The sequence below is a fragment of the Phlebotomus papatasi genome, chromosome 3 (assembly GCF_024763615.1).
Source record: "Phlebotomus papatasi isolate M1 chromosome 3, Ppap_2.1, whole genome shotgun sequence".
Taxonomy (NCBI): domain Eukaryota; kingdom Metazoa; phylum Arthropoda; class Insecta; order Diptera; family Psychodidae; genus Phlebotomus; species Phlebotomus papatasi.
In genome coordinates, this window is record NC_077224.1 from 70,919,581 (window position 1) to 70,938,976 (window position 19,396).

A 19,396-nucleotide genomic window follows, 5' to 3' on the forward strand; every position below is an offset into this window, starting at 1 on the left:
CCTTTTGTTACTTTTTACCCCAAGTGGTCATTTTTAATAAAAGGATTTCTGGAGAAAAGAATCTTTGTAAAATTCTAAAATAGATAGTGTTTCGTATTTAGAGAATCCAAATCATTTAGGAAATACTTACCAGTGCATCAGTTTTGGAAAATAAATAGGTAAAAATTGATATCTGTTGCAAGGAAAACATTTCAAAAATAGGGCTTAAAATTTCAATATTTTTTATTTTCTGAACTCCTTGTTCGAATTCCAAGAAACTTACGACTTTGAAGAAAGTCTATGGAGACCATATATTGAAAAAATTTCAAGCCGCTATCTCTTTTATCTTGGAAGATATTGGATTTTCAAATTTTCAATTTGTAACTTCTTACTCCAGTCTCCTCTATATATAATATTTTCCAGCTCTTAAAAATGGTTATGTTGGGTACTTAAGGGAGGAGGCGGTCCTGAATTACAGGGTAAAAATCGATTTTTTATTACTTAAATCAATAGATAAACTGTCTAAGAATGCATAAAAAATCAAAAGCAAATTTCAAGTATTTTCGAAAATAAAAAGCTGAAGAGAAAGGAGAACCGAGCGGGGCAAATTTGAAGAGCTTGCGCGAACATATAAAACTTTCGTAGCGCCTTTACGAATTCTTTACAATTTTGACGAAATTGCATGAAAGATTACAAAAAAAAAATTGGGCCGATTGAAATGAGTAAAAGCTTATTCAAAAACTGGAAGAAAATTAAAATTTCATGTTTTTTTCTTGATCTAATTTATGAAAATTTATTTATTTGATTTTTTTTAAAGTTTTTAAATACAAGAATTAGAAGTTACTGCACAACAACTCGTCAAAAATAGTTAAAATCCCGAAAGCCAAATTTCCATAAAGGCATACATCCCGAAAGCCTAAATCCCGAATGGTCAAAATCCCGAAAGAGGCACGGAGGATAATGTGTAGAATGAATTCTTAGAACATAGAAAATTTCCCTTTCCCTCTAGCAAGCGTGCACTTATGAGAGTTGATATAACACATTTAGTATTTCGGGTTTTGGTTTTCGGGATTTAGGCGTTTGAGATTTTGGCCTTTGGGATTTTGACTTCCGAAATTTTGACTGGAATCCGCATAAACGTATACCAAAAATTTCATGAAGCTTGATCGTTTCCCTCTCGTTCTAAAAATTTGCGAAAATCAACTAAGTTTTGGCCTAAATTTAAATTCCCTGCTCAAGCTATTTATAGTAAACTATCGAGCTCTAATAAACTATAGATCGCGAAATTGACCAGGAAGTGTTCCGCTCCACTGTCCGGAAGATCATAATTCGGTTCAAGGAATTCAAGACTGTTGCTTAAAAGCCAGGTGGAAGTGACCAAAAGCCTGGCATTCCAGGATAAGATGATGGAAAAGTAAGTGTTTGAGTTTTTCGAGAAGCAACTCAATCTTACCATGCGTGATTTTGCCAAAAGATGGGAATACGTTGAAGCTTGATCCATAATATCAAGGGCAAAGTGTTAAAACAAGATCGCGGAAACACAACGATCATCTTTTGAAAGGATTCCAAAGCTATGGGAAAAATGTTTAACCCATTCTGCACTCCGGAAGATTGAGAAATACTGTGGAATTTTGAAGACAAATCTCAGGAAGAAGGCTCAGACAGACAAATCTCAGGAATAAGGCTCAGACAGACAAAAACTTGCCGGATTTCGAGAGAAGGTCAACAAAAGCCATCCGATACGGTGGAGATGGGTTTTGTAAACTCGTTAATGAGGGGAATTAAGAAGAAGGTGCGAGAATTCGGCCAGGAGCCATTAAACTAAAAAAAACCAAAATCCCAGAAAAATCCCAAAAAAATTATCTTTCTTAAAATATTTTTGTTTTTTTTATCTTGTGGTTAATGTTTGAGAGCCATTTTTCAATGGAGAAATTTCAGTTTAAATTTTTTTAATGCTATTTTTTGAAATCTTTTTTAACCGTTTTCAGGTTTGAAAATCTTTTAAACGCTCTTTAGATTTATATTTATTTTGTTTTTTATTTTGTTTCCTTACAAATAATGTTTACTAATTGCTGAGAATAAACGACAAATCTTGGACCTGTTAAATTCTTAGAAGACTTTCATGAATCTAATCAAGTCTTCTTAATTATTATGTTATCAAAATTTAAAGGTGTGAATTGTTATGTGCACTAAATGTAAGGACTCAACTATAGCTCGAGCAATCAGGAGTATCCACACTCAGTTACCAAGAAACAATTTTGTCTTAATAATAGTGTTGTAGAATTCCTTAAGTAAGGCACTATAGAATCAAAAATCTTTTTATTTGCTTATAACTCTCTTGGTCCCATCATTGAGATTACTATAAGTAAAGTGGCGCACTCTTAAGGATCTTAAGAGCTCCTATTGGAATTTCTACAGAAAATTCTCACTTTAAGTCTTTTAAAAGTGCACTAAAAGAATTGTGTAATAATTGGTTCTATAAGGCAGCTATTTTGCTTCTTGGGTTTTTTGTTTATTTTAGAAAAAAAATATTTGAAAAATTATTTGTTTAAATATATTTTTATGCGAAAGTCTTGTTCGCAGTGTTCTTGAAATTAATTTTGAGAACAGATTGTTAAAAAAAAAGTTTAACTGCGGAAAATAGCCCTACACCTTTTCTTATGTTGTAAACTTTTACCATTTTTTTCACCCGTCTTTTCGATTTAGGGCAGAATCACATTGAGGGTAAAATGCTCACCGTCGTTAAAATCTCATCGTATTTCGTTAATTTACGCATTTTAATTGCAAGTAGTGTAACAGTTTCAGTAGTGTAACAGATAATTTAAACATTAAGGATTTTAGCATTATTAATTTGGATTTCATAATGAGATTGCAAAGCATCTCAGCTAGAATATTATGAAAATTTAGAGTTCCTTTGCGGATATTGTTGAACTTTTTCTCTCAACATTTTACGCATGGTTATTTTATAAACAAGCGTTAAAGACAATTTTTCAGGTAGTCTAGTTCTGAAAGAGTTTAATGAAAACTTTACCATCGTCATCGACCATTTAATGTGGAAAATCATTAGAATTGACCGAGTTCATAACCCCTCAACTTACAGTGCTTTCGTTCAGGTGCATTCGGGGTAGAATTTATACGTTATGAAAAATAAAGAGATATCTTGACGTAAGAAAACTTGTTCTTTCAACTTTTTTGCTCAGCAATTGAGGTGTGAGTATAAAATTCAATGTTATATTGGAAAATTGATTTGTTCAATTTTAGGGGAAGGATGAGGGGAAAGTCTAATATTTGTGTTATCGCATGTAAAAGAGCCACCCTTTGGGGGCGAGAATATCTTGAGCAATTTGCCATATTTACAACTCCCCGATGGCTTTTTATGCCACATACCAACCCCTGAGTATCAAATGAATGTTTTGGTGCCGGCAAAGAGCAAGTCGTGATGATGACAGAGAATGTTCCACATTAATTTTTCACTAAACGTTCTCTCTCCTCTCATACTCCAGAAAGCAACTTGTTGTACTGTAGGGCCCCCCAACCATAAGTCTCAAAAAATGGTCAATCAAGTGATACCACGTGGAAAATGCTTTTCTCATTTTCTCGCCTTAGGCAAAAAGCGGATGTTATATACAAAACATTAAGCTTGTACATGAAATATCTTCCCTCTCAGTAAATTCTCTATTTAACATAATCAGACTAAGTTTGTCGAAGGTAAAATTTAGTCTTTTCAGATGATGAAGTCGACAAGAGACCCCTAAAGCACATGAGAAGCTTTCCCTGTTCATTTTCACCGTTACAAAATTTCACCCGCTAAAACTCTGCTGAGCATCTCTATGAAACTGAACTATTTCTCTGGGGAACATTTTCTGAAAATTTAGGTGATTTTCAGTGTAAAAGTTAACCTACTGGTTTAGTTGGTGTTTGGCTTTGGCACGCTTTGGGATTTTTTTACACCAAACTATTCATGTAAAAGTTTTCAGGGTAAATAAAAATTAATAGAAAGAGGAAACAAATTTGCATATAAAAGAGATATTATTTTTTAAAATAACTTCAGTAAGTTTTAATACATTTTAATACGGATGAAATTGTGTTGCATTCTTTTATTAGTTGTGGAAAAGGTCCTTAAAAAAATAGGGGTGGTTACAAGGGGCAGGACAAAGGGTCACTCATTCCCATTTTTACTGACAAATGCTTTTTAGTTTCTCGTGTTTCGCAAAGCAATTTTAGGGCATTCATGAATCCATTTTGAGATTTTCTGGATTTCATGAAGCAGTTTTTGGGTTTTTCGAGTTCCGTGGAGCAATTTTAGGGTAATCGCGAATCGATTTAAAGATTTTCTGGAATTTGTGAAGCAGATTTTTTGTTGTAAGAGTTCCGTGAAGCAATTTTATGCTCTAGACACACTTACGATTTAAGCCGAGAGACAGCTTACTGGAAAATGATAGAAATGCGGTTTAACCATTATTTCGAATATAATTACGCTAGTCGTCTCTCGGGGAATCTTCAAGTCTGTCAAGGCCCTTAGGGTACTCACGAATCGATTTAAAGATTTTCTGGAATTTTCGAAGCGGTTTTTTTTTATTTTTGAGATCTGCGAAGTAGTTTTTGGGTTCATCAGGTTGAGCGAAGCAATTTTAGGATTTCTCAAATCAATTTTGAGATTTCCCGAGACTTGCGAAATTTTTTTTGGGTTTCTTGAGATCTGTGAAATAATTTTTGGATTTCTCCAGATCCGCTAATTTTGGGTTTTTTTAGATTTCACAAAATAGTTTCAGGGTTTCATGAATCGATTTTGATATTTTCCGGAATTTGCGAAGCAGTTTTTTGGTTCTCGAGTTGCACGAAGCAATTTTTGGGTTTCTCAAGCTCTGCAAAGTAATTTTTGGGTTTGTCGGGTTTCGCGAAGCAATTTTTGGGTTTCTCGAGTTTCTCAAAGCAATTTTAGGGTTTCGAGAATCGACTTTGAGATTTTCCGGAATTTACGAAGCAGTTTTTTCGTTCTCGAGTTGCACGAAGCAATTTTTGGGTTTACCGGGTTTCACGAAGCAATTTTTGGGTTTCTCGGGTTTCTCAAAGCAATTTTAGGGTTTGAAAAATCGATTTTGATATTTTCCGGAATTTGCGAAGCAGTTTTTTGGTTCTCGAGTTGCACGAAGCAATTTTTGGGTTTGTCAGGTTTCACGAAGTTTTTCATAGTAGGAATTTGATATTTTCCGGAATTTGTGAAGCAGTTTTTTGGTTCTCGAGTTGCACGAAGCAATTTTTGGGTTTCTCGGGTTTCACGAAGCAATTTTTGGGTTTCTCGAGTTTCCCAAAGCAATTTTAGGATTCAAGAATCGATTTTGAGATTTTCCGGAATTTCCGAAATAGTTTTCCCGTTTCTCGGGTTTTGCGAAGCAATTAGTGATGTCTTGTGTTTCGCAATGCAATTTTAGGGTTTCGCAAATAAATTCGTTAAGAAAAGTCGTAAAGAAAGTCGAAGTCATAAAAAAATTCTTAAGTAATTTGTGCATTTCTAGAGTTTCGCAGTGCTATTTTTCCGTTTTTCGGATTTTAATATATAAGTTTTGGGTTTTATAGGTTTCGCGAAACAATTATATTATGTTTCTTGGCTTTTCTGACACAGGTTCATTTTTCTCAGACTTTGCGTAACAATTTTTGGTCTTTTGAGTTTCTCGGGGTTCGCGAAACACTTTTCGGGGACTTAACAAATGTAAAGATACAATTATTATTATACTGTGGAATCGCATCACACTCTCATACTGTATACAAAGTGTTCACACTCTTCCTATGAAATACTACTATACTTTAACATATTCATTTGGAATAATTAATGCTCGTCTCAAATGATGCTTTTTGTGAAATAAAACCACTGAAAAGTTTTCTATCTCTAAAATTTTTGCTCATGATTGCCCTTTTTTGTTCCCAAGCATTTTCACCGAAAAAGGTTGAACTATACACTTCCGAGAAAAAGTGGTACAAAAGTCATTTCCGGAAGAATCTGGTGCGGGCGAGGACGGAAATTTTACAAAATATTCCAACACTCATTGGACAGACTAATTAAGCAAAATTGTATGAATTATCAATGTGTGGTTTTACACAAGCGACTTCTCTGTAAAATATTATATTTGAATTTACATTATAAACTTTATTTAAAAAGGACAGAGGAAATTGCAGAGGATAAAAAAGAGGAGGTAAAATAGAGTGAGTTCTCGTGATTAATTATGAATATTCCAACAGGAAATATGTGGAAAATTTAGCAAGTGTTGAGATAGAGAGAGAGAGAAAAAGTAAAATATGTGAATATGAGGATTTAAACTCACCTGAATGTGTCGAGAATCATTGTGAAGAGGACAAATTTCCCCAGGAGTGGCACAACAAGGGAGGTTGGTGGAATAATTTCCGCCAACAGCAGGAAGAACACAGTGAGTGAAAGTAGGATAGATATGCTTAATGATACCTGTTAAAGAGAGGTAGAAATATGATATGTTAAGTGAAGAAAAATTACACGCAAAAAAAATTCACATGGAATTACCAGAGTTGGAGATTAATAGGGGTTGTATTTTTTTTGAGATTCAAAGATTTATTTTAATATTGTAGGATTAAGAACAAAGTTGTTTTTCTCTAGTTTAACAATTTTAACAATTATTGCTGATTTTACTGCAAAATGTTAAAAAAAATGTAGTTCTTTTGCAAAAATAGAATTGACACATTTTCTTGATAAATTGTCGTTAAAATGTAGATATATTCTCTGAGAAATATAATCCATGTTTTTTATTCTCATAGCCAAGTTACAATTTGTGATATATTTGTGAACAATTTATAGACCATTTCCATAATATATTCATCTTACATATTCCTGCTATTATGTTTACAAATTTTGTTAAATCGTGTGCCCAATATAAATTTTATATAGGGGGAAGTGGGGCAACTTTGAAAGTGGGGCACCTTTGAAATTGGGATTTTTCACCAATTTTTTAAATAAAATTGAGCCTTTTCGTGATATAATTTAGCTGCACAAACAGATTGAGAAACTAAATTACATTATGATATGGTTTAATTCCACTTAAAAATAGGAGAAAATCCCAATTTCAAAGGTGCCTCGCTTTCAAAGGTGCCCCACTTCCTCCTAATAAAGTTTTTTTGGTCATAAATTAGTTATGATATGTCTTTTTATGTAACACGGAGTGATTCTCAAATGACTCTTTGTTATGTAAAATAAAAACTTTGAAAGCAGATTGGTAGAAATGATCAATAACTATGATCAGTAAATAATATTTCAAATATACTAAAATAATGAAATATTGTTGGCATAGGAAAAATTAATTATGTGTTTTCGGAGAGGGGAACTCCGTCCGGATGCGGCATCACTATTTGTGGAGTTTTCAACCCAAGATCAAAAACTACCTCTTCTCTAGAGCTTTCGACATGCTCCGTGTCTTCCTCAGTGTTCGAGAGTTGTCAGTGATTTGTGGGTTTCCTTGGGTAGGGGACGTTTTGCATTGGCGGAAAGGTTCCAGGATTTTCACAAAAAATCTCAACGGATGCACCAAACACTCTTCGATCATCCTGGAAGACACGGAGCGTGTCGAAAGCTCTGGAGAAGAGGTAGTTTTTGATCTTGGGTTGAAAACTCCACAAATAGTGTTGCCGCATCCGGACGGAGTTCCCCTCACCGAAAACACATCTGTAATCTACACGACAATTTTTTACAGGAAAAATTAACATGTTATGAATTATCCGAACATCTCAGATACATTAGAAATCATGAATTTGTTACGGTGTTCATTTCCAGTGAAAAAGGCTTTTAAAATTTATTGTAAATATTTTTAAAAATTAAGTTTTGAGTTCATTGTGTTCAATGGTTATTACTCTCTTCTAGCATAAATCTAATAAAATAAAATAAAATTAAAAATAGTAGAATATTTCTTCGATCAAAAGTTTGTTACGGTGTACGAAACAATGGCCAAAAAACGCTGCCAAATCCAAATGATTGAAAAATCCACGAAAATCGTTTTTTGGTGTAAATGATATTCGTGATATATAAGTGTCAAAACGTGTAGATCCAAAATTTGGGCATGATCTAACGAGATCGGATTTCACCTCGGATCGCAAAAGCTGAAATTGTAAAGAATCTCAGCTAAAAACTGCTGGAAATATTAAATATTAGAGAAGACTGTGACAAAATTTTGATCGTTTTTATTAGTAATTTTATTAGTAATGAAAAGTTAAAATTATTTTTTCCCAAACCTATAATTAGAAAGAGTATAATAACCATAGAAAGTAATGAAAGCAAAAACTTAATTCTTAAAAATTTTTATATATAGGGGAAAGTGGGCACCTTTGAATGTGGGGCACCTTTGAAATTTGGATTTTTCACCTATATTTAAATAAAATTGAGCCTTATTGCGATATAATTTAGCTGCACAAACAGATTGAGAATCTAAAATATATCTCTTTTTTTTTTAAAAATAGGCAAAAATCCCAATTTCAAAGGTGCCTCACTTCCCCCTACAATAGTTTTTTAAAGCGTCTTTCATTAAAAATGAGCAACTTAACAAACTTGTGATTCCTATTGTACTTTTTAAAGTAATGGAACATTTTTCGGACCACAGGCACAGATGCGACTGCAGAATGCAAATCGGAGCAGTAGTAGTTAAGGAACTTATGGCCTCCTCGCAAAAATCTTAAATTCAAAAAAGGATTTCGAAGAATCATAAAATTAAGCATATTTTTTTAGTGATATGACAATTACATAAAATATTTTTATTTTTTTTTTGATTCTTTAAAAACCTTTTCTTCGAGGAAGTCATAAGTATAGAGAGCCCATAAGTAAGGCTTCAACAGATACACAAAATTTGTTTTCTGTCTGTTCTGTATGAAAAAAATGAGTAGGGGAAAGTGGGGCAGTTTTGAAATTGACTTTTTTCACTTACTTTTAAACAAAATTCAGTAATATCATGATATAATTCAGGTGTACAAACAGATTGAGAAGCTAAATTACATTATGATAAGGTTCAATTTTATTTAAAAGTAGGAGAAAAATCTCAATTTTAAAGGTGCCCCACTTCCTCCTAATAGTGCTATTTCACTGAAAAATAATCATATTTTATTTGACACTTTACTGTTTTCAAGTGCTTGTATTATTTTGTAAATTTATTTTATAAATTGTAGTCTTACAAAATTTCATTAGTCTTTCATCTATTCGCATCCAACTCTGGAAATTCCACATAATGTATTTGTAAGTGTTTCATTCGCATCATCATGGCATAAATTGAGATATTTTTTTTTTACTAAAGTGCTGATACGTATTTAGAGGGTTCTAAAAACTCACCTTTTCCCCGCTATCTGATGGCAGATAAAATACTAAAATCGTTAAGAAACTAATCCCCATACATGGAATTATGAGGTTTACGGTGTAAAAGAGCGTCTTGCGTCTCATTGTTATGTTAAAAGTTATATCTAGGTACGGTTCATCGCAGCACGTGTAGAATTTTTCATTCCTGTTAAAGAGAATGCAGAAGAAAAAGTTGTAGAGGATGTGCTTAATCTGTTTTCCGTATGCAAATGCACCATCATGCATAGAGAATTACAGTAAAATTTTGGGGTGCCTTATGCTTGAAAATTGCAATGAAATGATTTTTCGCAGCATGGTAAAATCATAAAATTCTCATGAGAATTATGTGGGTCGGATGTGGTTACATCAAGCTTCCACAAAATCCTTTATTGTCTTTCCTTTGTCACCACATGTTTAATGTTGAGAAAATGTCGCTCATCTTCCTCGAAAATTCTACCGTCAATCCAAAATTTCATTAAGATCTGTATATATTATGATGAATTTTTGGCAGAGATATTCAAATAATGCAAATATTATATTTCACAATGGATTGTAGGGGAGAGTAGGTATGTTTAAGAAATGGCTGGTGTCATAACAATGAACTATCTACTTACTAAGAGTTATCGGTATTTTAGAATAAATCATCAATTGAGCATATGAACATAGATTTGCTCCATTGAAAAAGAAACATCGTTAACAACATCCAAATGTCCCAAATATTTCAGCTCTCCCCTAAATTTCTTTAAATCGTTTAAGTAGATTAAGAAAATTTACTAAACGTAATGAATAGTCTTATGATTCATAGACAAATAATTCTGTCGAGATAATTACTACACGAAACAGTGGTTGAAAACGGATATCCAACATTAAAGATACTAATAGGGGAGAACAGGGAGGATCGACGTAAGCATAACTTTCAGGAAAAGTGTGACTTAAAATAGGTCAGATTCATTAAAGGAATATGGAAAAAATATGAAGTGTTCGAAACTACAGAATGTGCTACTACTTTTTTTTACTAGCAAAAATTGCTCGTAATTCGTAATATCATGAAGACTGTGAAGGAATTTGGAGTTGATTTTGAATGTCAAATAAATTTTCTGAAGAAAAACGTGGCTTTTCTTCAGAAAAGAGAAGAGAAAGGGTTGGAAAGTAATTTATCTGGGATATTTGACTGAGATTTATTTAATTTATTCACGTTAGTTGCCAACAAAGAAGAGATAGTTACTTTTCCGGGAATATTTCCCGGATTATTATTTAAGAATGATTGAGTCACCGGTGATCCAAAAATTAAATTTTTCCTACGACCGTCTAAAGTTATGCTTTGTTCTAAACTAAAAAGTCAGAAAAAATAATATTTTCTGACCCCAAATTTTTTGCCCTCTCGTCCTTATTGTGTTATCACACTTGCACATTAAAATTTTAATATGATTCACATTAATTGTCGCTGGTGAGAGTCTAAATATGTAATTTGTGTGTTTGAATCATTTTATATTCAAAATTTGATCTATTTGTTGATAAAAAGGTAGACTTGGTCCGCAAAATTTGATATAAATTGATTTATAGCATTAATGCGAAAAATTAATGCGATTTTCTCTTTAATTTTTTAATGTGAAAAATATTTATGCTTTAGGTAAATTTAAACTTATTTTTGCAGGCCAAGTCCACTTCTTTATCAATAAATAGAAAAACCCTAAATATTAAGTGACTGAAAGTCCAAATAACATATTTGGACGCTCACAAGCGACAATTAATGTGAATCACATTAAAATTTTAATGTGTAGTGTGTAACGCCGTTAGAGGCTTAACATTTCAATTTGGTTAATATCAATCGTACCGAGACACTTTATATTGTTATTACAATGTAATTATTACAATGTGCCTCGTGTTGAAAGAATCTGCTGATCGTAGGTCGCCCAGAAACGCCTTCCCCGTAGTGAAAGCTGCTTCCGTGCTCCTGAAAGTTTTTGGGCAGAGGCGGTGCGTTTTATTACATGTGAAAATGTCTTTTTCTTGACATTCAGTTGCTTGCACCGGGCGGGACTCGAACTCACAGCTGTGAGAGTCGCGTCAGAGATCTCACCGCCCAAGACCCAACGGTCTTGCCTATTGCTCCACTGAAATCCCCGATTCGATTCGATCAAAAATGGTTATTGTCGGATGACTTTATCCAAAGATTTAGGATTTTCCCATTTTTTCTGTAACACAAGTGACACTTGAATTTATCCGTGATGTGTAAATTATGAAATGCTTTAAGATCAAATTAGTATTTGGAAGTATGAATAAGTTCCTGCGGTAAAGTGTCCTGATACGTTACCTCAGGCTAATTCGCCGAAACGTAAACAATATAGTTATCCACTGCTTTGAAAGTTATTGCGTTTTGTTCTAGAAAAACAGAATTTGCGAAAAGCTTTGCTTTTCTGTTTGATCTTGAAAAAAACCTGAAGATCATTGTTTGGTCGAGGCCAAGCCTGATCAAGCCTGATGATTGATCAAGCATGCAGAAAGTTAAATTAGTCTTTAAGTTATACGTTGATAGTATTAGAAATTAGGAATAGCGGATATGATGTTGTTTACATATTTTCCATAAAGTTTTAATAATATTTATAAAACTGTTCTACAAAATGCAAAGAAATTAATAAAATGCATGTTAAGAATCAGAGATTTCAAATATCACTGAATTTTGAGGAATTTTAGTACAGAGTTCTCGTTCGTCAAAACTTTGTCATGCATATCTTTTGGTTTCTCAGCGATTTGGAAATTCTGCTCTATCTTGTATTTGGATCAACGGCCTTTGTGAAGATGAGTGTGTGAAAGTGTAAAGTTTGCCCCCGAATATGACATACAAGGATAATAGATCAATCCTTTATAATGAATTTCTCTGTATAAATTTATCTAATCCCCCGCCCCCTATCCAACTTTGTCTTCAATTTGTCAAATTGTACAATCTTTTCCCATCGCCTTGAGACATTTCCACAGTCAATAGAGATTTTCGTAGATTTTCACATTGAGCTCTCGAGTGCCATCATCAAAATCTACCGCACAATCTGACAAGTTTCTCTGGGTATTTTGGAAGGGATAAAATTACCTAATCCAATAAATTCAATATTCTCTACGACGGATTTTGTCTCAACCGCACTAAGCTTTCATCAATTTCTTCCAAGAGGATTTGCATTAATTTTTCACACGGAAAAGCATATTCATATCCTCCAAAATTTCATTGTTTGCCTTTATTTTATACACATTTCAATTCTTTAAAAATATCTTGTATAAGAGATCCTCAATAATCTCGTCTATTTTCATTTTATTCTTCAAATTGCAAATTGGGTTCAAGAGTGACATTTCATGAAGATTCTTAATGAGTCAATGTGACAATTTAAGTGCACTTCAATAACCTTAACTGAATTATAACCGAAACCATTATGGTTCCTAATTGAAACGATTACGTCACTGAGAGCTTATAAAACGTTTAGTAGGTATTTAATTTAGTATTTCCACGATTGATCTATTCTTGTCCTGTGGTATTGATTAGGTTCAAATTTAGTATATTATAGCTTGGCTATAGATACTTCTATCATAAACCTTGATCACATTCGAAATCCTAAATGATAAAAAGGGTCTTCGAAAACAAATCAGAAACTAGCCACAAATCCTACTCTAAATATCCAAATTTGGCTATTAAGGGCGCAAAAGAAAGGTCTTGATCTTGAGAAATGCTACTACTCTTAAGAACAATGCGATCTATTTTTTTTAGAGTTCTTGACCAAATATGAAAACTTTATTTCTCGGATACTCTTGAATTCTGGTCCTATAAAAGGGACTAAGAAGTTTCTGAAAGTTGCTAGAATTTCTGTTCTAAAATTTGTTCATCCAAAAGCGGGGGAATACATCTTATTTAGAATATTGAACGTCGATCGAAGACCTCAAAGGCCTTAAGAAAGCCTGCGATCTTAATAGGTGCTTAAAGGGAGGGAGGCAAAGAAAAAAAAAGGATTGTAGTTTTCACGGTTTCAATTTCTCATTTATCAATTTTGAATATATCAGCTGCAATGATATGAATATAATAATGGCATGGTCGCCATCTTGATTTGACGCTTCTATCCGCCATTTTACATAAATGTCAAAACCTTGAGCTCATTTAATTGGACTAAAATTTTAGTATGTTGTGGCTGACGCCAAGGCCTTTTCAGAACATCTATTTTTCGGTCTAGGTCAAGCAATTACCTAGATACTGAGGCTCAAAGGTTAAAATTTCAAAATATTCTAATTTACACGGTCTTAATTCTTTAATCTTGAATATTTGGGGCTTAAAAGAAATGTCTCAAGTAGCATTAAAAATAATTTAGACTTTTATTTAAAACATTCATTTACTCAATGAAAAAAGGAAAGTTCATTTACTTATTTTTTTTGTCCTTGCTACAACAGTTTAACAGATTTAAAAATAATAGGCTGCTTTAAGTAAAACATTACTTTTCTTTGCTTGTTAGGCCTCATCATCTAACGAAAGCGGTGCCTTTGTTGTGTTGGTTTTAAAAAAGGGAGTGCCGTATAGTTCTGTATTCATGAGGGTGTCAAAATATTTAATTTGGAACATCTGTATTCAGGCAATCGCTTGATGTAGGTCGGATTGTATATATGACCTGAATAGGCCTAAACATCAGCTAAAACATACTAAAATTTCAGTTCAATCGGATTATATTCTTGTTTTGACACTTGTTCAAAATGGTGGACAGAAACGTCAAATCAAGATGGCGGCCCGAAAGGATCAAATCAAGAAGACGCCATTTTGTATATCTCGAGCATTGTATCTACAGTTCCCATATATGTAATTATAATTTGTATTCAAATACTTTATTAATAAAACTGTAGAAGAAAAACCATGGTCTGCCATTTTACAACATAAATCATGCGTTTCTAGGAATAAAGTAGTGAAAAAAAGTATTTTAATAAAAAATTAACAAAATCCAAATGGATTATTCTAGTCAGATAAATTTAGAATAGATTTGGGCAAATTTACAACTCTGAAAACGCTTTTGGATAGACTTTCAGATAACTTTTTCACGGAGCTGTTTTTTTTTAGCAAAATACCTATGTTTGCATTTTATTGTCTGTTACGGAAACTACAAGTATCCTTTTGAGGATCATTGTATCCTATTTGATACATTACACATCCCTATATATGAGATGGTATACTGAATTAGTGAAGACCATCAATCAGTGCTAGAACTATTGAAAGTCTTACGGCGTTATCACACTTTCACATTAAAATTTTAATGTGATTCACATTAATTGTCGCTTGTAAGCGTCCAAATATGTTATTTGTGTCTTTAAGTCACTTAATATTTGGGGTTTTTATATTTATTGATAAAGAAGTGGACTTGGCCTGCAAAAATAAGTTTAAAGTTACCTAAAGCATAAATATTTTTCACATTAAAAAATTAAAGGGAAAATCGCATTAATCTTTCGCATTAATGCTATAAATCAATTTATATCAAATATTGCGGGCCAAGTCTACCTTTTTATCAACAAATAGATCAAATTTTGAATATAAAATGATTCGAACACACAAATTACACATTTGGACTCTCACCAGCGACAATTAATGTGAATCATATTAAAATTTTAATGTGCAAGTGTGATAACACAGTTACGGACATCAGAATGGAGTCACCCTCGGAGATGCAAAGTACCGCAATGACGATACCTTAGCTTAAAAATTTAAATTCTACCCAACGTGAAATCCTTAACAAACTATTTTTTTAGAGTTCGACTCTCTTAAGACATCATTATCAATAAAAAATATGAAAGTTCGAAATCTAAAATTAATTTATCCGTAATCTATAAAATCCGTAAAATAAATCAATTTACTCTGAATAAATCTTCAGGATTGCGTGAATTATATTAGGGAAGTATAAAACCAAAGATTATAAAAAAATACTTAAAAATATGATTTTAAACCACATTAAAATCTAATACAGTAGAACCCCGCTATAGGCCATCGCTCTATAGTCCACAATTTATCGACCGTTGATTTCAAAACACTGATTTTAAATTAGGTTATGTTTTTTAGTACGCGACATGCAATGTTGTCATAATTATTTTAATATTTTTGGCAGACTTTCTTGAATAGTTGTGATAATTGTGATCCATAATGATGAGAGCGAGGACAAGTACCACAATCGCAAAGAAAGTGGAAGCCGTCGAGCAATTTCAATACTAAAAGTCGTTGATAATTTTAAAAAATGACATGGACTATAGTGCGACCCAAGTGTCAAATCTGGAACCAAATAATGGCCTATAGCGAGGCTCTACTGTAGATTTAAAAATAATACAAATTTTATGAGAACTTAAATCTAAATTTTTATTTTATTTTTTTTAGAAATGTTAGCATATATTTTAAAACGTGATAATATCCATATTAATGCTAGCTGCACTATTTTAATAATTCTATACCCAATTAGTTTTGAAGTTCTTGTAAAATGATACAGATTTTAATGTTTCTTATTAGCTGCAATCCGAATTTTTGATTCTAAGAAAATTAATTGATATCAATTTGCTTGAATTGCCAATTTCTGTATAAATACAGATATTACAATACCACTTATTAAACAAAAATTCTAATCTCAAACATTTTATTGAAACTGAATGTTTGAATATCCCAGAAAATGACAAAGATTTAGTAAGACTCACAATTGTTTTGTCCTCAAGAAATTTTACCACACAAGCCACACAATGCTTCTGAGAGTGAAAATCAATTGATATGAGCAGAAAATGATGAGAATGAGGCAATGTGGTGAAGAAATTTATGTTGGAACAGAGTGTGAAATATCACATGAGATTACCAGACTATCTGACTTTCTTACCGAATTGCAGGAACTTCCAAAATATCCCATTCGACTGATGTATAGAACTCTGTTAGATCAATTCCAACTTCTACCACATTTGTGCCATTGGATTCGTCAATGTGACGCAAATCGACCTAAAGCCCCATGGGAGCAAAAATTAATATAATTCCAATATTCGAAGTCGCAAAAAGTCATAATAAATTAATTTACCACCAACCTGAAAGCCATCGTAGGTCCAACTGCCGAATTTCATAACACAAGTTTGTTCGTCAAACGGAAAGTACTCCACATCGATTTCGCAGGAACTCTTGTAGATAGCTGGTGGTCGCCACTCCACACGCCCCGTGTAGTTGAGTGTGGCTTTTGTGGCCAGAGTTACCTCGAAATTTCCATCCGCACTGCACATCGATGTTCCAGTGTGGGATAACATGGAAATTTAGGGATCATCATTCAGGGTTCGAAGAACCACAAAAATTATCGTAAAAATTCCCATGGGTAAAAGGGGTAATTCGATGGAATAATAAAAGCTCAATTTTCCCGAAGGCCCTGAATTTATAAACTACAAGCAATTACAAAATTTCGAGCATTCATAGGGTCAAGGGGGTCAAATGATAGAGTATTCTCTCTATGATGCAAAGTAACCCGAGTTCAAATCTCTCTTTAGGTCACTAGGAATTTTCTGGCATTAAATAGCATCCAGTGAGCTTCACTGCACTTGATAGACTTGATACCACAGGGCATGGAATTGACAATCCCATCCCTGTAACAAGAAAGAATAATACGGGATGTCCTGAAAATCTCGCTTGAGAGAAACTTTGTTTCTTTATGGAACGTTTGTGCCACCATTAATTGACTACAAAATGAACTTCATATTACAAGTTTCATTTCATACTGAAGGCTTAGCCGTAACTCCTCTAATTTCTTATTAGTCAAGAGTTTTTGGAAAAATTTACCCTAGGATTAGATTATTAAGAGCAAATGATCTATTTGAGTCTGAAAAACTAATAAAATTCGTTGCTATTTACAATTTTGAGACATATCGGGAACTCGGCCAAATTTTAGTCTGAAAACCGCTTTTAATTATAATAATCAATTTTCCACAATTAAGTCATATGGGTAAACCTTAGATCTAAAGAGACTTTGTATTTAAAATCCTACAGGAAATCTCTCTGCAGATTTACGCTGTACTTTATCTACTGCCTCTACCGCAGCTGACTGTTGCTACTGGTTATACGAATACGACCTAATGATCTAGACAGGTTAACGGCTTAAGCCGAAAGGCGGCTTAATAGGAAACTCATGCACACAGAAAAATGGAAAATTCTTAGACAAAAACACCCAGGAATTTAATTTGAACTCCCATTCAATGAATGCTAATGCCCTAATTCTAAATCCTTGATCGTTTAGTTTTAGTTGCAATTTGCAAATTTGTAGTCATTTTTCATTTTCCAGCTAATGCTGAACTTAAGTTCCCGATATCTTAACTTGAAAGAGCTAGGGATTCTAGCCCATTTCTTTCGCTCATAGCTTCTAAACTTAAACGCCTCGGGGATTCACGTCCAATTTAAGTTCCCAGGATCTTGTATATTCTTAAATTTAGAGACAAAATTTTTCTGTGTGCATCGGAATGTTAATCATTATTTCGATTATAATTAAGTTAAACTGTCTCTCGGCTTAAGCCATGTGAGGGTTACCTATATGGCGTATTCTTCTTGGAAAATTTTGATTTAAAATTGGAATATTAATGCCAAATGATATATTAAATTCTGAAGTATCATTTAACTGGTTGCAATTTAAGGTTTAGAGATTTTCGGGAATTGGGCTAAACCTTTACTCTGGAGACGACTGTACAACTGGATGGGAATGCTAACGTGGCTATTAAAAAGGATTTCCTATTTTCAGTAGTAAATTTGCATTAGGTTATTGTACTGTAATGGTGACTCAGGATTCCAAGGTTTAAAGAACTAACAACTTCGATTGAGTTAGGCCTAAAATTTGCTCAATTTGAAAGTTTCACAAAGGCTACGGCTATTGATTGCCAATAGCAATAACCATCTAGCCAGGATCTAGGAGTAGATATAGTAAAATTTCAGAAATTTCACAGCAGTCGCCATCTACTTAGGCGAAAATTCATGAAATTTCTTGAAATTTACCAACTCTATCTAGGAGGTTTAAAACTACAAGATTCAAAAGCCGCGAAGCTCCTTGGAGATGTGGATTGCTAACGAAACCCCAGACAGTTCTGTTTACGACGTTTATCCTTCTAAAAGCATACTGGATAGCAACTATGTATCAAATGCCTTCTAAACCGAAGTGACGGGCGTATCTAGGGAGGACGTTGTCAGACAAACTACAAGCTTCACTTTTAAGGGGTAACACGCGTTTCCAATTAAGGATTCAACCTCGATGACGAAAATCTCCGATTATATTACTCATGAGGTCTTAAGATGAATGAGCAATATAATGTGAATATCATATTTAAAATCGGCATTGTATAAATGAGCAGTAAAAAGTTAAAATTGAGCAGTAAGAAAAAAATTAAAACAGTGATATTATCGTCCAAATTTTGGTAAAAGGAAAATAAAGGGATTTTCATTCAATCTGCAACAATTTTAGATGGTAAATATATAAATTAAACCCATTGTTGTAAAGACTTATAATTTGTACTAACTTTCACTTTCACTTTTAATTTTTTACTGCCCATTTTGATTTTTTTACTGCCCGTTTGTGTTTTTGCCTTTAAAATCCCCCTGCATCAGTTACAAGAATTGAATATCTGGCAATCGGGTAGTATGAAATCGAAAACTTTAACTACTCATTACTAGCCACACTACTGTATTGACTAGATATAAGACGAAAAAATAAATAAATAGAAATTTATAAATTTATGATGCTGGCACACCTTTTCAATTGAGTGAAATTCAATCGAATGAAATTTTATCTCTCACTCTTTCAAACTGAAATCAGATAAACCCATCTCTTTCTGTCAAATGAAAATTCAAATTCAAATTGAAAATGAAATTGAAATTTCAATTTTCATTTGACAGAAAGAGATAAACATATGTTATTTCAGTTTGAAAGAGTAAGAAGTAAAATTTCAATCGATTGAATTTCACTCAATTGAAAAGGTGTGCCAGCGCCATTAAAATTGAAATGTGGAAGCAAAATTCTTTATAGTCAAAAGGCTGTAATATTTATTTTTAATAATCTCAAAATAACATAACCTACGTGGACATATTAT

General features: G+C 33.0%; 1 protein-coding gene across 2 annotated transcripts in view; it reads right to left on the reverse strand.

Annotated features, from left to right (window-relative positions):
• Positions 1–19,396, reverse strand: part of LOC129808206 (acetylcholine receptor subunit alpha-like) — a 170,362-nt gene that overhangs the window by 33,838 nt on the left and 117,128 nt on the right. For both annotated transcript variants that reach the window (XM_055857988.1, XM_055857987.1), the window contains exons 4-7: positions 16,373–16,553; positions 16,174–16,289; positions 9,311–9,479; positions 6,300–6,436 (exon numbers count right to left, since the gene is read on the reverse strand). In XM_055857988.1, the coding sequence (XP_055713963.1) occupies positions 6,300–6,436; positions 9,311–9,479; positions 16,174–16,289; positions 16,373–16,553 (603 nt within the window). The remainder of the gene's footprint in view (positions 1–6,299; positions 6,437–9,310; positions 9,480–16,173; positions 16,290–16,372; positions 16,554–19,396) is intronic.